This window comes from Lithobates pipiens, unplaced genomic scaffold, assembly GCF_037356315.1.
Source record: "Lithobates pipiens isolate NorthernLeopardFrog02 unplaced genomic scaffold, aLitPip1_a1.2 Scaffold_28, whole genome shotgun sequence".
Lineage (NCBI taxonomy): Eukaryota > Metazoa > Chordata > Amphibia > Anura > Ranidae > Lithobates > Lithobates pipiens.
The window spans coordinates 28,015,106-28,040,407 of NW_027507789.1; the positions used below are offsets into that span (position 1 = coordinate 28,015,106).

A 25,302-nucleotide genomic window follows, 5' to 3' on the forward strand; every position below is an offset into this window, starting at 1 on the left:
TGAATAAATGGTTGTGGAACAAATAATTTGAATTTCCATTATTTCTTATAGGGAAATTCGCTTTGATATACAAGCGCATTGGATAACAAGCATGTTTCCGGAATGAATGATGCTCACAATCTAAGGTTTTACAGTACTCACTTTAATAGTCCAACAAGCTGCACATACTCACTTCCCCTTCACACACCAGCAGCTCTGTCTGGCTGTCGGGAATACTTCACAGTATGAAGGAGCTTATGATGCACCCCTTCCCCCCCCCCCTCCCCGAGGTAGGGTAGTGCTTGGCTGGTCATGGTTGGGTAGTGCTTGGCAGGTCATGGTTGGGTAGTGCTTGGCTGGTCATGGAGGCAGCAGAGCTTTCATGTGATTGCAACATGAGAAGTTTCCTGCGCCGCTTATTGCGCATGCGCGAGAACAGGCGGTGCATGCTGGTAATACAGCAGCACTGTATCCCGGAAATATATGCTTGTGGACTTTGCCTGCCCACAACTAAGATGGGAATGCCAGAACAGGAATATCAGAAGGTAATTTTTAGACCCCCTTTTACATTGGGGGGCTTTGCAGGCGCTACAGCGCTAAAAATAGCACCTGCAAAGCGGCCTGAAAGAGCCCCCGAGGGCTTTCACACTGGAGCGGTGAATTGGCAGGATGCTAAAAAAAAGTCCTGCTAGCAGCATCTTTGGAGCAGTGAAATCAATGGGGCAGCGCGGCTATACCGCCGGCATAGTGCTGTAGCAGCAGCGCTTTGAGGTGGTTTTAACCCTTTCTCGGCCACTAGCGGGGGGTAAACTGAGTGCGGTAAATCAACGCTAAAAACAGCAGCATTTTACCGCCGCCCCTCCCCAGTGTGAAAAGGGTCTTATAATAAAATAGTAATAAACGCGGCGCTATTTTCGGGACTAAACAATGTTAATTAAACATTATATGATAGAAAGACATAGATTAAAAAAAACATATATGTGGGTGGAACTCCACTTTAAGCTGGGCATATGGTTTTTCTTTGTTCAGCCAGTGAGCCAAATGGAAAAAAAAAAACAGATTCCTCCATCCACACAAGTGACATGCAAGGACATTGTATTCTGACAGCAGAACTCTCTGCTGTCAGAAGACACTGATCAGCGGCTGCCAATCAACAAAAGTTTTTCAACATTCTATAGGAGTTCATTTAACATGCGTCTTCTATGGAGCAGGGGGTGGCCACATGAAGATTGAAATTTGGCCAGTCCTTTTATTTCATACATCAGTGCAAAAGAACAACAATATCCAAAGTAAGTCAACACAACGATTCAGATCACATTGGCTGAAAAGACATCACAAATCGGAAATTAATAGGAAGGGAAGAAACTCTGGACAGCCGCACTCCAAATGGAATCTATAGTAACTTGTGCCTTTATTTTTCAAGTAAAAATTACATCACACGAACCACAGCAAAAGAGAACATGGAACAAAAAATTGTTGCGTTTCACACTGAAATCAGTGCTTACTAATGAGCTATGAGTAAGCACTGATTTCAGTGCAAAACGCGTCAGTATTTTTTGTTCTATGTTCTCTTTTGCTGTGGTTCGTGTGATGTAAATTTTTACTTGAAAAATAAAGGCACAAGTTACTATAGATTCCATCCGGAGTGTGGCTGTCCAGTTTCTTCCCTTCCTATCTACTTGCTTGTGCATTAGCCAGCACCTGGGACTCCATACCTGGAAATCAAGCTATTATCCTAGTGAATTGGCCTGGAGCGGTGGCTCTCTCTTTCTCTCAAATCTGAATTCATATTGGCTCCTACTGGTTATAAAAAATTAAGTGTATTTGTGCGATTAAAGCATGCTGCTTCTTATATCTGTTGATTAAATATAAGCAGTCTTTAAGTCCATATTGCTATGTATAATGTAGTAAAGCTTTCAATGCTAGCCCCTGCCAAGCAAATCTTAGTCAGGAAACTAGAAAAGTGACGCAGGGGTAGGCAACCTGGGGCCCTCCAGATGTTGTAGAACTACATTTCCCATGAGGCATTGCAAGGCTGGCAGTTACAATGACTCCCTGAGGCATGGTGGGACTTGTAGTTCTGCAACAGCTGGAGAGCCCCAGGTTGTCTATGCCTTCTCTAACGACAGCAGTAGTAAGGAAAATATGTATCAGGTTATACTTGGAACCTTGTGTGATTTGCCTGGATATATTTAAGGAACGTAGGTGTTTTAAAGGTCTACTTATGCTTTAAAAAGCTCCCATGCGTTAGCTATTACAGCCGAGATGAGCCGAGGTCTGACCAAACAAGGTCTGTTCGAAATTCATCTTGTAATCCTGGCCTTTTGCAAGAATACGCAGTCTGGTCATCTGTATGATGACTAAATGTCAGGTCAGATATCAGCAGCTCTTCAGTTCTGTTGGATCTCTGGGGCTCTCCTCACCACTGTCTTCTGCATAAGTCAGATTCAAGGCACTGGCCACGGGGTGGGTCCATGAAGTGGTTTCTGTGACATGGCTGCATGAAAGAGAGAGAGAGAAAAAAGGAAAGGATAATACTTTACTTCTACAAAGAAACTCCATTAAATTGTTCCTAAACCCAGGACCCTGTATTCACCATATCTGGTCTCCCATAGTAAACAGAACATGGAAATGCAATTATTTTAATAGATATAAACTGCCAAATATCTTTTCTCCTCAGCAGTATAGCAGTCTCGTCTTTCTATCAATGTCTGGTTAAAGCTTGTAGGAAGAGTCTTCATTATACTCTGACTGTCCTATGAGGCTGCAGGACCCCTGAGCCTCTGTCTGGACAGTGCTGATTGGCCCTGTGCTGATCACATGCATCTTCGCAAGAAAGAAAAAAACTCTTTAGCAATACACTCCAAAGGCTCTGTCTCATCAGAAGATGGATTGGGGATATTAGAAGAAGAGGAGGGTCAGAGAAGACAGGATCAAACAGATTTTTTACACGATGCAGAGGATTAACCCACTAGGTTACACTAGGTGACTATAACACTGAAAGGACAGGTGATCCTATTGGTTGCCTAGAAGGAGGAGGGAGAAGCAGCATGGCAGAAGCCAACGTGATGCAATGAGGACACAGGAGCCGCTGCACACTGCCCATAGGAGCCAACAACCCACCCATAAGAGCCCGCAACCCACCCATAGCAGCCTGCAACCCACCCAAAGGAGCATGGAAGCCAGCCGCTGCCTGTTGCCCATAGGAGCTCACCCGCCTACAACCTATGGGGTATGTGTCGGGGGGGGGGGGGGGGTGCCAGCCACCACTGCAGCCCATTTTTTTGAATGGGCTACAAATCACAGCGAAACGCACAAAAAGTAGTACATGCGCTACTTTTGAAAAGCGTGCCGCACCAAATTACGTGGTAATGCGGTACAATACAATTTGGGGGGGTTTCCAATCTGTGTTTGGAGTGCCATTAATATATTAAAAGCAGCAGATGGCAAAAGCAGTGCATTTTGAACACAGTGCGGGAAATGTGCCTTTCCTAGACCTGGTTCTGGTGTGAACTGCCCATAATGCCGCCTACACACGCCTGGACTTTCCGGCAGACTAGGTCCGACAGTCTTCCCGATGGACTTTCGGTGGAGTTCGGATGGACTTTCCGAACGGACGGACTTTGCCACACACGACCGGACTAAGTCCATTCGTAAGTCCGTTCGTTTTGAACGTGATGATGTAAGACAGGACTAAAAAAGGAAGTTCAATAGCCAGTAGCCAATAGCTTCCCTTTGCGTTGTATTTGGTCCGTCGGACTAGCACACAGACGAACGGTTTTCCCGATTTTAATCTGTCGGAATCAAGTCCGTCGGACAGATTTGAAACATGTTCTATTTCTAGGTCCATCGGATTTTTAATTTCGAAAAAATGATCGGACTAGCCCACACAGTCGGATTTGTCCGACGGACTGATCCCTTCGGACCCAGTCTGCCGGAACGTCCGGTCGTGTGTAAGCGGCATAAGAGTTTCTACTACTGCTCTATATTCTATCTCATCACCATCAACCAAAATATCTACAGTACATCTTTGTATAAACGCTAAGCACACAGGTAAAGTGACATTTTAGGAATCAACATCTTAACGAATTGCTGAAATGATTAACACTTGCCAATAAAAATGCAAACCCCTCCAGAAACAACAGCTTCCTATTAATCAACCTCCTTTACATTTCATGTATAGCACAGGTAGGCAACGTTCACGGATTTAAAGAGGCAGATTTATTCACAGAGAAAGGAAAACCGTGCCAACTCTGGAGCAGTAAATATTGAGCCAACATAAAGTAAGCCGCAGAAACTGTGTCATAATATTTAATGAAACACTCTGTTAAACATGAGAATTTCACATTTGCACTCACTTGGGGGATGTGGCCCCTGCTGAGCATCTGTAATTCTCATTCTGGATGTGTGCACCTGGCTGCCTAGCTAGCTAAATCATTATAGCTAAAGCCGAGCTTTGTCTTACCCATCAGCCTGAACCTGGCACAGCAGAACCATAGGCTTCTTAGGTTTTGAGCCACGCTCACTCTTGGAGCTTGCCTAGACATATTGAACCATTAGAAGACTACTTCTAGGAGGCACGCTATGAGTTAAACCCAAAGAGTACATACATATGGGAACCATGAATGATAAAGAACTTGTTTATTGCACTGTAGGCCAATCAAACAAGGACTACAAGGAGGCTTGAACTTAAAAAAGACTGCAATGATCAAAGAATATGACAAGAATAAAAATGAAAAATATGAAAAAAAGCAAACCGTACCACTAGTGACTTCTGAGTGGAGAAGGGTTAATATGATCCAAAAGGCTTGCTGGTCAAACATGGAGAGGGGGTACCATAGACCATGTTGGGAGTGGTGGAAGCCCGGTGGGGAAAGTTGCAGCCCTCTGCTACCAACACGGCCTATGGTGCCCCCTTCTCCATGTTTGACCAGCAAGCCTTTTGGCTAATGCCGCGTACACACGATCGTAATTCTCGTCTGAAAAAGCTCTGCTGGTTTTCCCATCGGAATTCCTCTCAAATTGTCTTGCATACACACGGTCACACCAAATTCCGACTGCCAAGAACGCGGTGATGTACAACACGTATGACAGGACTAGAAAAAGGAAGTTCAATACGTAGTAGCCAATAGCTTCCATCTCGTAGTTGAATCTGAGCATGCGTTAGTTTTTGCGTGTCGGAATTGCATACACACGATCGGAATTTCCGATAGAAAGTTTTTCCATCGGGAAAATTGAGAACATGCTATCATATTTTTGCTGGCAGGAATTCGGCCAGCTAAATTCAGATGGAGCATACACACGGTCGCATTTTCTGATGAAAAGCTCTCATCAGTCTTTTGCTGGCCGAAATTCCGAGAGTGTGTACGCGGCATTACATTGATAATTAGAGCAATGATTATCAGTGTCCTGATTATCAGTGTGGTCCCTACAGTGCCCACCAGTGCAGCATATCAGTGCCGACCAGTGAAGGAGAAAAAAAATTACCCGTTTACAAAATTTTATAACAAACTATGAAAAACTTTTTTTCTAGTGCGTCCAGGAGCAGCAGAGTTTTGATGCTGCTAAATGTGTCTAAACATTAATTGTTCATTTCAATAGCCAGAATAAATAAAAAAATTTGGCCAATAAAATAAATACCCAAACACTGCTAAACTGGTCTGAAAAAACGCAGCTTATGTGAGTTTTTAACACTAATTTTCTCCTGTTTACGATACAATAAACCAATGTGCATGAGGCCCAATTAAGCTGCTAGAAGGATTTAGTACTTTTAGGATCTTTTTGAAAGCCTGCTGTATAAAGTGTCAATCAACGCTCCCATTAAAGAGGAAGTAAACCCTGATGAGTTTACTTCCTCTTTGATTCCCTGCAAAGGTAAAGCATAATGGACAACTATACATCGCATAGTAGTCCATTATGTGTCACTTACCTGACACAGGAGCCAGCAAAGTCATCGCCGTCCCCTGTAGTCCGGAGCATTTATCTTCTTGGTGGGTCTCACTGCTCTGCCGCTGTCATTCGACGAAGCCGGGATGACGTCACTCCCGCGCATGCACATGGGAGCCGCCACTCGTGACATATCGCCGCTGACAGCGGCGCGCTCAGTGTGCCTGCACGCCGCCGTCTATGGCACATGCACTGTAGACAGCGCTGCCTGTCTTTCGGCAAATATCTCCTAAACCGTCTAGATTTAGGAGATATTTCTTGGACCTACAGGTAAGCCTTAATCTAGGCTTACCTGTAGGTCAAAGTGGTTTGTAAGGGTTTACAACCACTTTAAGATATGTGCTCAACATTTACAAACGGGAGTTGAATAGTACTTTCACCACATGCCGACTTGTCACGTATCTGGTACGTCATCGGCCTTCAAGTGATTGTACCCACATGATGCCTGCAGCTGCAGTTTTTAAGGGTGGTGTGTAATATAAGCACTGTCTTGCCGTAAAGAATTTTTTGTAGGGGTTTAAAAGTTTAATGGATTCCAGTGCCAAGAACATTAACATGCTATTGATATCCAAAGTGAAAACAAAGCCATAATACAGGTGATGAATGGGATAAGATATGGCTAGGTCTCCTTTATACTGGTGTTGGTGCTTCTCTAAGAATGCATTTCTTTTTCTTAAAGTATACCTGTCACATCCATCAAAACTGTAACCAATTAAAGAGTTGCCCTATTAAAGTGATTAAACAATCAGTGACAATAACAATTTCAAAATTAATTTTCATTAAGATATTTTAGCATTTCTTAATCCTCGCCAACTTCCCCACGACATTACTGGATGACGAAACGCGTAGAGGGGAGTGATGTGCTGACGTCATCACGGTCTACTAGTCCCGGAAAGACGGGTTGTTGTTGATTTTTCCAGCCAGTGAAATTTATTTTAAAAGGCGATTATTTACATCTGTTGATGCAAGTGCAATTGTTGAGCTTTGGTAATAAAGTTTTAAGGATTTTACAATATGTGGAGCCTTCTGTATTTTGGGTTTAGGTTTTGACATCACTCCTATGATGGTTGGTCGGAAGTTGTGAGAGGATTTGGAGATGGTAACAAAGGCCCAGGCTGGGTGTATAGCCACAAGCGTTGCTGACCTTCCATAATAGGAGGTCTGTGTGAGCTGGTAAACGAGCACTTTATCTGTATTGGTGGTGGTTTAAGACCCCTTTCACACTGGGGCGTTTTTCAGGCGTTTTTTACGAGCTTTAGCGTAAAAAAAAGCGCCTGTAAAGCACTTGAAAGAAGCCTCATCTGCAATCCCAATGTGAAAGCCCAAGTGCTTTAAAAACCCTTTCACACTGCCAGCACCTGAAAAACGCTGGTAAAGCACCGCTTAAACTAGGGGCGGCACAGTGGTGTAGTGGTTAGCACTCTGACCTAGCAGTAAAAAGGGTCGCTGGTTTGAATCCCAACCACGACACTACCTGCCTGGAGTTTGCATGTTCTCTCTGTGCCTGTGTGGGTTTCCTCCGGGTACTCCGGTTTCCTCCCACACTCCAAAGACATGCAGGTAGTTTAATTGGCCCTAGTATATGAATGGGGACCTTGGATTGTGGGCTCCTTGAGAGTAGGGACTGATGTGAGTATGCAATGTACTGGGATAGGGACAATTGCAGACACTCACTCAATTTGAACTGGATGGACTGGTGTCTTTATTCAACCTTACTAACTATGTAACTATGAGCATTTTTCGAGCGCTAGCGAGGCGCTTTTAACCTCTACTAGTAGCCAAATAAAGGGTTAAAAGCACCCACAATGCGCCGCTGCCAAAAGCGCTTTGCAGGCGCTTCCCATCAATTTCAATGGGAAAGGGCGCTATAGGAGCGGTGTATGCACTGCTCCAAAAGTGCCGCAAAGAAGCTGCTTGAAGGACTTTTTTTGACACCCTGCCAGTGCAGCGCCTTAGTGTGAAAGCGCATGGGATTTCGCATTGGGGTTGCAGATGAGGTTTCTTTCACGTGATTTTTTTTAACGCTAAAGCACCTGAAAAACACCTGAAAAACGCCCCAGTGTGAAAGGGGTCTAAGGGATCACATTCCAGGTGGCAGATGGTGGCGAGGATTAGGAAATTCTACAATACCCTCATTTCTTTTGAACTTTTTATTGTCACTGATGACTTAATCACTTTAGACCCCTTTCACACTGCCATGACTTAAGTCGTGTGATTTTACTGCGATTTCAATAAACTTGAGGTCTATGGACCTCAGCTCGCATCAAAGTTGGACCACTTGTCAGCACATATTCTTTCCAGAGACTGTCACAGAGCATGGATTGAGTTTATTCAGGTTTCTTCCGCAATCAAGAGTTTAATTTATTTATGTATATTATTGTAGCTTCACTTTCTGGTTCCCTACTGCGCATGCGTGAGTCGCACTGCACAATACGGACGGTCCCTGCTGTCTCTGGGACTGTGCGTTTCCCAGCAGACAGCGGGGAAGGGACAGGAAGTGGAGTAAATACCCACAGATTCTGCTACTATCTATGCCCGGAAATGGATTATACAGGTATCTGCAACCCCCTCCCCCCTAAAAGGTGCCAATTGTGGCACCGGAGGGGGGGGGGGGGGGTTTCCGATGAGCTTCTGCTTTAGGGTGGAGCCCCGCTTTAATATAATTAATCACATTTTTCTGTTTTAGGTCGTTTGTTACTCATATCAGAACTTTAGTAATATATTTCACAAAGTAGTACAGGGACTACTTTGAAGTCGCACAGATATGAATTGTACTCATTGGAAATCGTGGGGGTACGACTTGTCATGCGACTTTGCAGTCCCAAGTCGCAGGACAAGTCGCACAAGTGTGAAAGGGGCCTTAATAGCACAACTCTTTAATTGTTTACGTTTGAGATTGTGTTTGTATCTCAAAGAAGAGGTGCTACTTTAAAACTCGTATAGGTCGAACATATTAGCGTAGTTTTTACGCTTTTTTTTTTACATCCATCAAAGTGCATGGACAACCATTTTTGGTAAAGTGTAAGCAAACAAAAAATAAGCAGGCAATGCTAGGCTTTCTTATGAGAAAGCCCAGCTTTGCTTTAGAAAGCAGCATGAATTTTCTATGCTTTACAAAGTAGCATGCATTTTCTATGCAATAAAGTTGATGCCGCGTACACACGAGCGGACTGTATGGCGTACTTAGTCCGTTGAAACACATTTCAGCGGACAGTCCGCTCGTGTGTGGGCTTCAGCGGACTTTTTCAGCGTGCAGTCCGGCGTACTAAGTATTTCGGTTTTTTCGAAATTCTGTCCGTCGTACTTTGGTTTCAGCGGACAATACGGTCGTCAGTAGGCTAGTTCGACGGACTAAGAATGGCGCATGCCCAGAAAGGATTTACACGGCGGAAGGGTGCTTTGCTGTGTATTGGACTTCCTATTTCTAGTCCCGTCGTACGTGCCGTACACGTCATCGCGCAAGCTTTCGACGGACTGTTTGTGTATCCGTGTGTGGTCAAGTCCGTTCAGTGGAAAGTACGACGGACTGTCCGTCGGATTGTATGACGAACTAAGTATGCCATACAGTCCGCTCGTGTGTACGCGGCATTAGTTGTAAAACAAAAATATTATACAAATAACAAAATAAATATAAAATTTACTATAACATTTAATATAAAATACATCATTTCTAAATGTTTAACATTTCAAATACATTAAAATGAACTTGACCATGAACCATTGTAGCTTCCCCTTATAAAAAAATAAAATAAAAATAAAATAAAATAAAAAAAAATAAAAATAAAAAATAAAAAAAATCCAATGCTGGCAATGTGTGTGTCAATGACACAATGACAGGAATGACATTGCGCTGGCTCTTGGAGTACACGAGAGGACGGACATCTGGTCAGTGGGTCTATGAGAGATTACTTCCCGATCAGTCAATGGCCGCGGTGTATTTTTAGCTCTGCGCATGAAGTGTGGTTAAAGAGCTATGACATAAAGTAATCAGCACACTGAATAATCTCTGATTATCTGCACTGGGAATGCTGCTGCATCTACAGCGACGTGAAACTTCACTGCTACTAATCATTCAGGGAAATTAATCCTGACAGCTGGAGGTGTTAAAGGGAAATGCATTTTAAATTATTACAGTAAGGTTTCACTGGAAACATCTTTTAACCCTTTCACTGCCAGGTCCATACGCCGTACAGAAGTGCCTGTGTTCTGTCATAATCTCCAACCTGTCAAAAACTCCCAACAGCTGGCACTGCGCATGCACGAGCACGAGTAGGACTTTCTTCTGTGCGTCGGATTGCGACGTAAAAAGCCATCAGCTACACCAACTCCTCTTGTCACCACACCGCGCCTGCGCAGTCTTCGTGTAACACACGAAAATCATTCCATCAAATTCTCCAACTGTTACGGCAGCAGTGCGCACGCGCGAGCGCGGGGACGAGTAGGCCTTTCTTCTGCACGTCGGATTGTGACGTAAAAAGCCATCAGCTACACCAACTCCTCTTGCCGCTGCTCTGCGCAGTCTTCGTGTAACACACGAAAATCATTCCATCAAATTCTCCAACTGTTGTGGCAGCAGTGCGCATGCGCAGGAACACTAACGCCCCCTGTCACATCTTCCGACTGTCTCATACATACACCAAAGGAGATACATGGACAGTTGAGCAAAAATACTGAGTTTTTTCATACGTGATTCAAAGCAATGAACACGATGAACTGGGAAGATAAAGTACGGAACAATGTATTTGCAGAACTATGTTCACACTCGCATACATATCCGCACATTTTTCTTTCACAAATTCTGAAAGCTGTAAGGGAAAAATTAAATCCTTCCGATTTTTTGAGAAAACACTCCTGAACCTTGTGGCTGTCCATCCCAAAGGTGTTCTATCTATTCCCAGAAGAGTTGAAGCTGTTATAGCTGCAAAGGGTGGGCCAACTCAATATTGAACCCTACAGACTAAGACTGGGATGCCATTAAAGTTCACGTGCGTGTAAAGGCAGGTGTCCCAATACTTTTGGGAATATAGTGTATATTGCTGCTAACCAGTCCTTAGATGTGGTCAGGCTGCATTTTTTTTTTTTTTTCAATAAATTTATTTGCAAGTACCGAAAGTTTGTGAACCTTGCCAGAACTCTACAGTGTACTTGGAACTTTCTGTGGATTTGATAAACTTCTCAAACAATATTATCAGCTTTCTCAGTTATCTTCTTTGTACTACAGAACACAGGCCCTATGTAATGAAGACGAGGATGAGGAGAAGATGACGTTTTTATTAGTTCAAATCAGAAAAGCAGCCAAAAAGTGAAAATTCGACTCCTTTCTTAGAACTTGTGCAGTCAGTGAGTGTTGTCGCCCCCTAGGGTGGAAAGTGTGTTACTGACAGGCTTGCACTAGACATGTGCAATTCATTTAGTTCGAATTTCTTTTGTTAACAAATTTTGACAAATTCATTAATTCGGAAATATCTTAACGAAAACCTGTTTAACAAATTTTTCCAAATATTCATAAATTTGAATATTCGGAAATCTGAAATAAACGAATAATAACGTAACTATTAATAACTATTAAATTATAGGTATTGGAACTTCTTTTCAAATTTGGCTGTTAGTGAACGTAATGAATACGAATTTATCCAAAGTTCCGAATTATTCAAAATAACGAATCAAAAGTAACAAATTAATAATAATAATTAACAAGAATAATAAATAATAATAAATAAAAACATTTTATTATTTATTGTTTCCGTTCTATTTGTTTAGAAGTGGCATTCGATATTACGTTCACAGCCAAATTTGAAAGGAAATTCCAATACCTGTAATTTAATAGTTAGCTATTATTAATTATTCTTTCCAATTTTTGGATTTTCTTTCTTATTTTCGGATTTTCAAATTTACGATTTGTGAACATAACGAATGAAAAAAAAAAAAAAAACATGCATTAAACGAAAACAAAACACATTTTCTGGCAGTGCACATGTCTGTTAACCATTTGATCTAGAAAAAAATTTGACCCACTGCATGACCAGAGCATTTTTTTCTATTCGGCACTGCACTACTTTAACTGGCGATTGACTGAACAGTCATGCAACACTGTACACACATTTTTTTCACACAGAGCTTTGTTTTGATGGTATTTGATCACCACTGGGTTATTTCATTTTTTGCGATATCAATGAAAAAAAAAGATGAAACATTTTGAAAAAAAAAAAAAAATTATTATTATTTACATATTTAATAAAAATCTAAAATCTCAAGAGTATATTAATTGGTTCGTGTGAAAGTTATAGCATCTGGTATAGATACTGGATTAAAAAAAAAATGTTTTATACTAGTAATGTCGGTGATTAGCGACTTATAGTGGGGCTGCGATAGTGTGGTGGACAATTTGACACTAGCTGATGCTGGCAGTGGGGTACACTAACGCTGCCATCAGTAGTGACATTAATACAGTACAGTGGTCAGTGATAATACTATGCACCGTCACTGTACTAATGACACTGGCTGGGAGGGGGTTAACATCTAAAAGGTCGATTGTGTGCCTCATAATGTGCAATGTATGTGTTATGTGCTGCTTTTATGAAGCAAAGCAAAGCCGGGGAAAAACAGCAAGATCGCCTACTAGTATTCAGAGCGCTGCATTGTTTACAACACAGAGCTCCCTTCCCTGAATGATGGGACCAATCAGCTGGTCGCTGGCTGTAACAAATCATAGCACAGCCAGGGCAGCAGGCACATGTCCCCTACCTGGAAGCGCTGATCACTTATCAGCTATGTGATCCAGTAGGGTTCAGGAGTGCGCTATGTACAGAGTGCAAGGTTCAGGAGTGTGTTACTCATAGAGTGAAGGCTTCCGGAGTGAGTTACGTATAGAGTGCAGGGTTCAGGAGTGCTTTACGCGCAGGGTGCAGGAGTGTATTACTCATAGAGTGCAGGGTTCAGGAGTGTGTTGTGCACAGAGAGCAGGGTTCAGATGTACATTACGTACAGAAAACAGGGTTCAGGAGTGTGTTACGTACAGAGAGCACAGTTCAGGAGTGCGTTACATACAGAGTGCAGGGTCCAGGAGTGCGTTATGTACAGAGAGCAGGGTTCAGATGTGCATTACGTACAGAGTGCAGGGTTCAGGAGTGCGTTACGTACAGAGTGCAGGTTTTAGGGGTGAGTTATGTACAGAGTGCAGGGATCAGGAGTGCGTTACGTACAGAGTGCAGCGTTCATGATTATGCTAACTTATTAATGCAGAGTTCAGGAGTGCGCTATGAATTGCATTACGTAAGAGTGCAGAAGTTCAAGAGTGCAGAGTTCAGGAGTGCGCTATGCAGAGTGCAGAGTTCAGGGGTGTACTAAATACAGAGTCCAGGGTTCACAGGTGCGCTACGTACAGATTGCAGGGTTCATGGGTGCACTACGTACAGATTGCAGGGTTCATGGGTGTGCTGTATATGGAGGACACTTTTTGGGGTGTGTGCTAAGCACAATCTGCAACCCCAACCAAGCTCGGCTCTAATACCTCCCTGTGTAGGAGGCTCTGCATCACCTTGCAGGAAGATTGTTCTCTCTCTCAGATTCTGGAGATCTGACCCCACCATGCTCCACTGTGAGTGCATGCATTTGTTAGATTGAGGAGCAGCTGAGAGCAAAGTTGCCCCTTGTAAACACAGAGGGCTTCTGTGTTTACAAATGAGAGCAAGGAGTAGAGTGGAGGGTGAAAGACACGTTCCAGATGCAAAGCTGGGTGTGAGGCCCATAAGACAAGGCCTGGAGGGCCTTTTGTTTGACATATGTGATCTATGGGGAGGACAGTAGAGACTGAGACTGAGAATAGAGAATAGAGCGGTTTTCTAATCTACCCAATCTATGTTCAACCCCTAATGCCACGTACACACGAGCGGAATGTCCGACAGAAAAAGTCAGATGGAAGCTTTTCGATTGGACTTTGGTGTGATCATGTGTACGCAAGACAGCTTCAGAGGAACTTTGTCGGAAAAACCTTTGGAGTTTATTCCGACGGAAGAAAACCAGTCATGTGTATGCGGCATAAGAGTTGTTGCCATTGCTTATGTATTTTTTTTTATAGTTTGTAAACTAATTAACAAATATATTTTCATGAAACCTCAGAAATTACCACTTTTCCAGAAAAAAAACGAATATAATTGTATAAATGTAAGTGCTGCTACTCCTTTCGCAGAACAAATACAGATTGCAGTCAAGGTTATTCTACATCGGCTCAATGTTGTTCTGCGAAGGGAAATAGGTAACATGCTGGGATCTCATTATTTTCCAACATCATCCAAATGTATGACAGAAGTAAATGCTGAATCTAAGGTGTCTGCCACTTCTGCACTTTTCTAATTAAGTTTAACTACTTTTTTTCTTTATTGACTTGCGTACTCCCAAAACGATTATCTGCTCTCTGTGCTATTGCTTGCTGTTGACAATTTTTTATTTTTTTTATACCTGACCCCTGATCATTGCAGCGTTGTTTTACTACTTTTATTCTTATGGAGTTCAGAAAACAGGTAACCGTGCAAAAAAAAAAAACCCTAAACATATTTATCGGCGTATAACACGCGCCGGCGTATAACACGCACCCCGTAAGCGTAAGTTTAGGAGGGAATTTTAAAGGAAAAAACTTTTAGGAACGTTTAAGGAAAAAAAAAAAAAAACTTACATTTAAATGCCCATCAATGCAGCATTATCAGTGTCCATCTGCAGTCTTGTCAGTCATTTGCAACCTTCTGTTGCAGCCTTGCATGTCATTTACAGCCTTCAATTGCAGCCTTGCATGTCATTTACAGCCTTCAATTGCAGCCTTGCATATCATTTACAGCCTTCAATTGCAGCCTTGCATGTCATTTACAGCCTTCAATTGCAGCCTTGCATGTCATTTACAGCCTTCAATTGCAGCCTTGCATGTCATTTACAGCCTTCAATTGCAGCCTTGCATGTCATTTACAGCCTTCAATTGCAGCCTTACATGTCATTTGCAGCCTTCCTTGTCATTTTGCATCCTTCCTTTGCAGCCTTGTCAGTCATTTGCAGCCTTGTCAATTTCTTTTGCAGGCTTTCCGTTTAAAAATGGCGCCGTCGAGATACACAGGACATGTCGCTCGGTAGCTCTCGGCCATTCTCGGCTATTTTCAGCTGCACTCGGCCATTCTCGGCGGCTTTCGGCCGTTCTCTGCGCCTTCTGAAGCCGAAAAATAGCCGAGCGTGGCCGAAAATAGCCAAAAGCTGCCAAGACTAGCAGAAAAGCTGACAATCGACGGGGGATCAGCGTATAACACGCACCCATGATTTCTCCCTGATTTTAAGGGGAAAAAAGTGTGTGTTATACGCCGATAAATACGGTAAATTCATTTTTTTTTTACTTTTTTTAATCTATATTTTACTTGGCAGTAATTTGTCTCCTTTGTTTTTCCAATATAATTTTTAAGAGCCTTGTAAAGTTCTAGATGAAAGCAACTTTGTAAAAGTGGCTTCAAAAATATCCTGGTGTTTTCAAACCCAACTGCCTTCTTAATACTCAGGACTCTGGAGGACCCAACTTCCCAGTATGAAAGGTAAAGAAAAAGCTATTCTGAAAAGTATTTGCCCAAGAATCCTTAGTGTTCTAGGGCCTGTTGCCTCCCTCGTCACCCTATTCTGTTTGATAACTCTCAACAGACCTAATTACGAGTAAAGGATCATGGGACTCCCGCAACCGGCTTGAAAAAAATCATTTTTCAGCTTTAAAGATGAAAATGTTTTTTTTTTCTATTTTTTTGTACTCTGTACAGCAAAAAAGCCCAAGAGTGCAGAGGGTATTTGCTCACTAAATATAGGTAAGAGAGAGAGGCGGTGTGTTTGATGAAGTTGTAGTCTTCCCAAAGATGACACAGTGAGAGGATAGCAATTAGCTCATACAATATTGATGGTATGCAGCTTTCAACAAAAAAAAAAAAGAAGTTTGCCTACAGATTTGCAAAAAGTGTAATAAAGTACAACGTAAGCAGAATTATTTAAAGAGTCATTCCACCCCAACCTGATATTTTAGTTGAGGTGAGTGCATTTAGGTGTCCTGGGAGTGAAGCATAGTTACAAGTGAGGGAAAAAAGTATTTGATCCCCTGCTGATTTTGTACGTTTGCCCGCAAAGAAATGATCAGTCTATAATTTTAATGGAAGGTTTATTGTAGCCTCTCTGGCGGTATTCCCAAGTCTGGCTCGGGGTGAGATTTAATTACCATAAGCGGTATTCCCGAGTCTGGCTCGGGGTAAGATTTAATTACCATAAGCGGTATTCCCTAACCAGACTCGGGATCGTATGGCAGGATCCATGGAGGGGGTTACTTACCTTGTCCCCTGGATCCAGCGATGTCGCCCCGCTGTGATCAGCGAGCCGCCGCGTCTCGCCTTGATCTGTGACAGCGCAGAGCCCCATTCCCTGCAAGCGTTGTGACGCACGAGGATGGAGTTCGGCGCCAAATTCAAAATGTAAAAAACACAGTATAGATTACAGTACTGTATCAAATAATTACACATCCCCTTTGTCCCTAGTGGTTTGTTCAGTGTCCTGCATGAAGTTTTATATTATAAATACTGTTCTTTATGCCAGGAAACTGGAGATTGTCCATAGCAACCAAAAAATGTCAGTTTACATCAAAAGTGATTATAGACCAGCTAGAAAACAGCGATAATAAAATTAGAATCACTCGCAGAATTGAGCGATAGTAATTTGTGGGGAAATTCGTCATCAAACACTAAAAGTAATGACAGCGACGATTCTGCAACTTGGCATATTTCAGTGTTTTTGCTTTGATTACATTATTGAATAATTTTTATTATTACCATTCTAGGTGAGGGAATCGGGAAGGGAAGTGTTGCAGCTTCACTTTCCGGTTCCCTACTGCGCATGCGCGAGTCGCGCAGCACAATAGGAATTGTCTGCGCTGTCTCTGGGACCCGTGTGTGTCCCAGTAGACAGCGCGCCAGGACAGGAAGAGGCAGACTCCCATGGGAAGTGGGTGCAAATACCTGTCTTAGACAGGTATCTGCACCCCCTACCCCCTGAAAGGTGCCAACTGTGACACCGGAGGGGGGGAGGATTCCGATGAGTGGAAGTTCCACTTTAGGGTGGAACCCCGCTTTAACTAGAAAATCATTGAAATTACAAATGTTTAGGCATTGCCATGTTTATTTCTTTTGTTTGTATTGTTATGACACAAAAAGTGGAGAAACAAAAAGCCAAATCTGACATTCCATGCAAATCTCCAAAAATGGTCTGGACAAATTTATTGGCACCCTCATTTGGTAGCACATCCCTTGGGGGAAAAACAACCCCATCAATGAGTTGTTACACCTCTCTACTGGAATTTTGGACCACTCTTCTTTCGGTCTGTCCGATTGGAAGGGTTCCTTTTCCCAAAGGCTGTTTTGAGATCTCTCCACAGGTGCTCTATGGGATTTAGATCTGGACTCATTGCTGGCCAGTTCAGTACTCTCCAGCACTTTGTCCTAAACCATTTCTGGGTGCTTCTTGACGTGTGCTTTGGGTCATTGTCCTGCTGAAAGACCTATGACCTCTGATGGAGACCCAACTTTCTGACACCGGGCTCTACATTGCACCTCAGAATTCTTTGGTAATCTTCAGATTTCATAATACATTTCACATAATAAAGACATCCAGTGTCTGAAACAGCAAAGCAACCCCAAAACATCAGGGAACCTCCACCATGTGGGACTGTAGGCACTGTATTCTTTCCTTTAAAAGGTCTCATTTTTTTTCTGAAAAGAGTAGAATCATGGGCCTTACCAAAAAGCTGCAATTTTGTTTCGTCAGTCCACAACACATTCTCCCAAAAGGATTTTAGCTTCTTCAGGTAAGTTTTGGAAAACTTCAATCTGGATATTTTTATGTTTGTGTCAGCAGTGGGGTCCTCCTGGGTCTCCTACCATAGTGTCCCTTTTCATTCAGATGGTGACGTAGAGCTGACACAGTTGTACGCTGTGCTTAAAGGTCAGCTTGGATTTGTCTGGAAGTTTATCGAGGTTCTTTATCCACCATTCCAACAATCCTTCACTGCAATCTTTGATTAACTTTTCTCTTTCGTCCATGTCCAGGAGGATTAGTTACAGCGCCACGGACTGTAAACTTCTTGACAATGTTGCGTACATTGGACACAGGAACGTTAAGATCTCTGGAGGAGGATTTGTAACCTTGAGATTGCCCATGCTTTTCCACAATTTATGTTCTCAAATCCTCTGACAATTCTTTGCTGCCCCTTTTCTTCTCCATGCTCCGTGTGGCACACAGAAACAACAGAAAGGTTGAGTCAAATTTTCACCATTTTAACTTCTATATTGTCAGTAGTGATGGCCGAACAGTTGGCCCGGCGGTCGGTTCGCGGCGAATTTCGGCTGTTCGCGGTCCACCAGTTCGGCGGACTATTGGTGTCGTTCGCCCGGCGGACTTCCGTGTTTTTACTGTGTAGAGGAACTTTGACCTGATGACACACCCATCATGGGGTACAGGACAGCCAATTGAGACATTACAGCACAAGGTCACTTGGACATTCCCCCTAACCTATAAATACACCCGATCCGGCGGCCATTTTACATTCTTTCTTCTGTCACTATAGGGAAAGGTTGCTGTGTGGAGTAGGGAGAGATAAATAGATAGCTATTTGGTACACAAAAGTTCTTTTCAGGACTGGTATAGGTGTTAGGTGTATATAGGTTTGCTGTGCTACTGATTCTTGCAGCAGCCTGAGTGTCTTTTGTCAGTTTAGAGAAAGGGACAGAGCGCTGTGTGCTGCTATTTTAGGGACAGCCACATTAGTCACCATCATCATCATCATTAGCTGTTACTATCAGGTCCACAAAAGAGCTATTCCAGTAACCACTAATCGTTCCAGTCTCCTCTTTTCTGCCACTTTGTATAGGGACAGGAAGGAAGCAGTGTGTCAGGCAGTGAGGGTCAGTTTAAAGAGTTGCTGTTACTATTAGTTCCACAAAGGTTCTTTTCAGGACTGGTATTAGTGGTATGGTAATAGGCTTGTACACGTATAATATTCTTTCTTCCAAATATAGAAAGAATATTATACTTGACTGCTGCCCTTCTGCTGCAGTCTGCTAATCATTCACAACTCACTTGTTCCACAAAGCTCTTTATCAGGACTGGTAACTTGGTCTGTGTAGGGTGCTACAGTACATAGGGTTGAGTGCGGTACAGTCTGCTGTTCTGTAAGGACCGCTATCGGTCCACAATAGATAGGGTTGAGGTGCACCACTGCTGACCGCTGCCCTATACTGCAGCAGTCCTTCATTGGTATAGGGACTGACGTACAGTCTGCTAATCACTAACACACAACCTGCTTGCTCCACAAAAGTTCTTATAAGGACTGGTAACTTGGTCTAGGGTGCTACAGTACATAGGGTTGAGTGCGGTACAGTCTGCTGTTCTGTAAGGACCGCTATCGGTCCACAATAGATAGGGTTGAGGTGCACCACTGCTGACCGCTGCCCTATACTGCAGCAGTCCTTCATTGGTATAGGGACTGACATACAGTCTGCTAATCACTAACACACAACCTGCTTGGTCCACAAAAGTTCTTATAAGGACTGGTAACTTGGTCTAGGGTGCTACAGTACATAGGGTTGAGTGAGGTACAGTCTGCTATTCTATAAGGACTGTTATCGGTCCACAATACATAGGGTTGAGGTGCACTACTGCTGACTGCTGCCCTATACTGCAGCAGTCCTTCATTGGTATAGGGACTGATGTACAGTCTGCTAATCACTGAGGCCGCGTACACACGGGCGGCCTGTTCGCCCAACTTTGTTCGTCAAACAGTTTCGGCAAACAGTCCGCTCAAAATTAGCATGGACGGACATGGCCACACACGGCACTTTTTGAGCGGACTGTTTCAGCGAACTGTTTGCCAAACAGTTCGCTCAACTTTTGAAATGAACGGACTCGCCCACGTAAGGCGGAGGCAAGTCCGCCCATTTCGAGCGCGTGTACAGGTAGGCGGGGCCCGCGAAGGAGACATCGCGGGCTCCGCCGCCTGGAATGGACTTAAAGGGGAACCCCAACGCCGGAAAAAATCGGCGTGGGGGTCCCCCCCCAAGTCCACAACAGACCCTTGTCCGAGCACGCTACCCGGCCGGCCAGGAAAGGGGGGCGAGCGAGCGCGCCCCCCCTCCTGAGCCGTACCAGGCCGCGTGCCCTCAACATGGGGGGTGCCTTGGGGAAGGGGGGGCGCGCGGCCCCCCCACCCCAAAGCACCTTGTCCCCATGTTGATGAGGACAAGGGCCTCTTCCCGACAACCCTGGCCGTTGGTTGTCGGGGTCTGCGGGCGGGGGGCTTATCGGAATCCGGGAGCCCCCTTTAAGAAGGGGGCCCCCCGGATACCGGCCCCCCACCCTATGTGAATGAGTATGGGGTACAATGTACCCCTACCCATTCACCTGTAAAATAAAAGGACCCAAAAAAAAAAACACAACACACGAGAAAAAATATTTTATTGCACAGCTCCGGTGGTCTTCCGTCTTCGGGGGTCTTCTCGCCGGACTCCTCCGCTATCTTCGTGTAGCTCTTTTGCTAGCGGAGGAGTCCGGCTTTCTTCCTCCCCGCCGCCGGCCTCTTCTCCCGACTTCGGGGGTCTTGTCCCCCTCTTCGGTTCTTCTGCCGGGCCACCGCGCCTTCTTCTAGCTCTTTTACAGGCGGTGGCCCGGTCTTCTGTCGCCGCTGTCGCCGCCTTCCGTTCTTGTTCTTCTTCTTGTTCTTCTTCTTCTTCTCCAGGAGATGTTGACACGTCGCTCTCTCCGGCCGGAATGCCAGAGCCGCCCTGCGTTGCCACTTATATAGTGACAATGGGGCGGTGTCACATGGTATATGTCACATGGGTTGGTCACATGGGTTGATGTCACATGGGGACTATGACATCGTAAGGGGGCGGGGTCACCATGTGACCAACCCATGTGACATATACCATGTGACACCGCCCCATTGTCACTATATAAGTGACCGCACAGCGCGGCTCTGGCATTCCGGCCGGAGAGAGCGACGTGTCAACATCTCCTGGAGAAGAAGAAGAAGAACAAGAACGGAAGGCGGCGACAGCGACAGCGGCGACAGAAGACCGGGCCACCGCCTGTAAAAGAGCTACAAGAAGGCGCGGTGGCCCGGCAGAAGAACCGAAGGCTGCGACAGAAGAACGAAAGGCAGCGGCGACAGAAGACCGGGCCACCGCCTGTAAAAGAGCTAGAAGAAGGCGCGGTGGCCCGGCAGAAGAACCGAAGAGGGGGACAAGACCCCCGAAGTCGGGAGAAGAGGCCGGCGGCGGGGAGGAAGAAAGCCGGACTCCTCCGCTAGCAAAAGAGCTACACGAAGATAGCGGAGGAGTCCGGCGAGAAGACCCCCGAAGACGGAAGACCCCCGGAGCTGTGCAATAAAATATTTTTTCTCGTGTGTTGTGTTTTTTTTTTTGGGTACTTTTATTTTACAGGTGAATGGGTAGGGGTACATTGTACCCCATACTCATTCACATAGGGTGGGGGGCCGGTATCCGGGGGCCCCCTTCTTAAAGGGGGCTCCCGGATTCCGATAAGCCCCCCGCCCGCAGACCCCGACAACCAACGGCCAGGGTTGTCGGGAAGAGGCCCTTGTCCTCATCAACATGGGGACAAGGTGCTTTGGGGTGGGGGGGCCGCGCGGCCCCCCCTTTCCCAAGGCACCCCCCATGTTGAGGGCACGCGGCCTGGTACGGCTCAGGAGGGGGGGGCGCTCGCTCGCCCCCCTTTCCTGGCCGGCCGGGTAGCGTGCTCGGACAAGGGTCTGTTGTGGACTTGGGGGGGGACCCCCACGCCGATTTTTTTCGGCGTTGGGGTTCCCCTTTAAGTCCATTCCAGGCGGCGGAGCCCGCGACGTCTCCTTCGCGGGCCCCGCCTACCTTCACACGCGCTCGAAATGGGCGGACTTTCCTCCGAGCGGGAACAGTTTGCTCATTTCGAAAGTGGCCTACACACGGGCGGACTGTTCGCTCAAACAAGGTTTCAGCGGACAGTTTTTCGGAATTTCCGAAAGACCTTGTCCGTCCAACTGTCCGCTGAAACTGTCCGCTGAAAGCCCACACACGAGCGGACTGTCCGCCCAAACACTGTTCAGCGGACAAGGTTGGGCGAACAGTCCGCCCGTGTGTACGCGGCCTGACACACAACCTGCTTGGTCCACAAAAGTTCTTATAAGGACTGGTAACTTGGTCTAGGGTGCTACAGTACATAGGGTTGAGTGCGGTACAGTCTGCTGTTCTGTAAGGACCGCCATCGGTCCACAATAGATAGGGTTGAGGTGCACCACTGCTGACCGCTGCCCTATACTGCAGCAGTCCTTCATTGGTATAGGGACTGACGTACAGTCTGCTAATCACAAACACACAACCTGCTTGGTCCACAAAAGTTCTTATAAGGACTGGTAACTTGGTCTAGGGTGCTACAGTACATAGGGTTGAGTGAGGTACAGTCTGCTATTCTATAAGGACTGGTATCGGTCCACAATACATAGGGTTGAGGTGCACTACTGCTGACCGCTGCCCTATACTGCAGCAGTCCATCATTGGTATAGGGACTGACGTAAAGTCTTCTAATCAGTCACACACAACCTGCTTGGTCCACAAAAGTTCTTATAAGGACTGGTAACTTGGTCTAGGGTGCTACAGTACATAGGGTTGAGTGAGGTACAGTCTGCTATTCTATAAGGACTGGTATCGGTCCACAATACATAGGGTTGAGGTGCACTACTGCTGACCGCTGCCCTATACTGCAGCAGTCCTTCATCGGTATAGGGACTAAGAGTTTTGTCACAGGGTGATTTAAAAAATGACAGGCAGAGGAAGAGGCAGGCCCTTCCGCAGGGGTGGTAGGGGTAGGGCAGGAGCACCAGCCTTGAGACAAAGTGGGAAGTTGCAGAAGGTGCGTTCAATTACTTTAAAGGACGCACCAGACTTGGTTGAGTGGCTGACTCAGCCTTACTCTTCTGCACCCTCCTCATCCTCTCGATCTGCACCCTCTTCTTCACTCTCTGCTATGTGCACCCCCCAAAGACACTACCACCAACAACAACACCACCACCACCACCACCACATACCTTCCGCTTGAGTCACAGGAATTATTTTCCGATCCATATCAAGAGGACATTTCTGATGCGCAGCCACTCTTGGTATTGGATCAGGAAGAGGAGGTAGCAACAACCGCTACTCAGCAGTCTGACGACAGTACCCAGATCAGCCCAAGGAGGAGGTTGGTCCCCGGTGTTGCTGCCTACTCCGAGATCTCTACTTATAGCGGTGGGGAAGGTGACGTTGATGATGACGTGTCTAGTGATGTCACGTGGGTGCCCACAAGAGAGGAAGAGGAGGGGAGTTCAGAGGGAGATATGGACCAGCAGATAGGGAGGAGAAGCAGGAATAACTTACATTGCACAGGAGGGACAAAGCAGACTGCAAATGTATCAGGAGCGAGTCATCGACCATGTACGGTCACATCTGGCGCTCCCAGGGCACCGGCACATGGCTCCGCAGTGTGGGCTTTTTTTAACGTGTCCGCTGCTGACAATAGCGTTGCCATCTGCAATCTTTGCAGTCAACGCATTAGTCGCGGTAAGCCCAACACTCACCTAGGGACGACCGCCTTAAGAAGGCACATGAGCAGCCATCACCGAGCCCAGTGGGAGCAACGAAACACACAAAGCCACACTGCAGGCTCTCACCGTCCAGCCTCGTCTTCTACTTCTCCTCTCTCCTCACAATTGTCCTCCACTCCACCTTCCATCACGCCAAGCTCACGTTTTTCTGCAAAAAGGCAGGCTTCCGTGGGCTTAATGTTCGAGCGTAAAAAAATGATGACGCCGGATAACCCTCTTGCCCAACGGTTGACGGCTGGCTTGTCAGAACTGATAGCCCGCCAACTACTGCCATATAAACTGGTGGACTCGGAGGCCTTTCGCAAATTTGTGGCCATTGGAACACCACAATGGAAGGTCCCAGGAAGGAAGTATTTCTCGGAGAAGGGCATCCCAGAGCTATATGGCCATGTTCAGCGGCAAGTGAATGTATCTCTGGCACACAGTGTCGGTGCCAAGATACATCTGACCACAGACACGTGGTCTAGCAAACACGGGCAGGGAAGGTATATCACTTTTACTGCCCACTGGGTGAACCTTCTGACGGCCGTCAAGCATGTAACCCGTGGCACCCGTGTAGATTTGGTTTTACCGCCACGGATTGCATGCAGGCCTGACTCTTCTTCTCCTCCTCCTCCTACTCCATCCTCCTCCTTCTCCTCCTCAGCTGCCTCCTTTTCCGCTGCTAGCGTCTCTTCCGCTGCACCGCCCAAGCTCCCCAGAACCTATTCCACATGCCAGGTGAGACGTTGCCATGCCGTGCTGCGTCTGTTGTGCCTGGAAGCCAAGAGCCACACTGGCCCGGCACTCCTTTCAGCTTTGCGTTCACAGGCAGATCAGTGGCTAACACCGCTCAATTTGACAGTTGGTAAAGTGGTGTGTGACAAAGGTGCCAATCTGCTCAGCGCATTGAAACAGGGCAAAATCACGCACGTGCCATGCATGGCACACGTCTTAAACTTGGTCGTGCAGCGATTCCTTGTCAAATACCCTGGGGTCCAGGACATCTTGCGGCAGGCAAGGAAAATCTCGGCCCATTTCAGAAGATCTTACACGGCCATGGCTCGCCTTGCTGACATTCAGCGGCGACACAATCTGCCGGTCAGACGTCTTATTTGCGATTGCCCGACGCGATGGAACTCAACCTTCTATATGCTTGATAGGCTGCTCCAGCAGAAACGTGCAGTTAACGTCTACCTTTATGAACTCTGCGGCAGAAACGGTTCTGGGGAGCTGGGTTTTTTTTCACCGCGCCAGTGGCTGCTCATGCGCGACGCATGCAGACTTCTGCGGCCATTTGAGGAGATCACCAAACTGGTCAGTCGCAGCCATGGCGCCATCAGTGACATGGTACCTTATGCCTTCTTTATGGAGCGTGCATTGCGTCGTGTCATTGATCAGGCTGTGGAGGAGCAGGAGCGGGAAGATGAGGAAGTTGCAATGCTGGATGAATTCCCAGGGGGGGCTACTCTATCTGAGACAAGTCAACAACAGGAGTCTGAAGAGGAGTCAGAGGAGGATGGTGCCGGGGCGGATGAGGAGGAGCAAGAAGAGCATGCCTTAAACCTTTTTGGGATCCCTGTTGTGCGTGGATGGGGAGAGGAGAATGAAGAGGACGACATTATCCTGGATAATGAGCAGGAGCCAGGCCACCACACCGCTTCCACTTTAGTGCAAATGGGGGCCTTCATGCTCCAGTGTTTTAATAGGGACCC

The 25,302-nt window shown here is 45.8% G+C and overlaps 1 protein-coding gene across 3 annotated transcripts in view; it reads right to left on the bottom strand.

Annotated features, from left to right (window-relative positions):
- Positions 1–1,589: 1,589 nt before the first annotated feature.
- The window catches only part of STXBP4 (syntaxin binding protein 4), a 184,025-nt gene continuing 160,312 nt past the window's right edge, over positions 1,590–25,302 (bottom strand). For all 3 annotated transcript variants that reach the window (XM_077458947.1, XM_077458949.1, XM_077458948.1), the window contains exon 17: positions 1,590–2,476. In XM_077458947.1, coding sequence (XP_077315073.1) covers positions 2,359–2,476 — 118 coding nt within the window. In that variant the 3' untranslated portion in view covers positions 1,590–2,358. The remainder of the gene's footprint in view (positions 2,477–25,302) is intronic.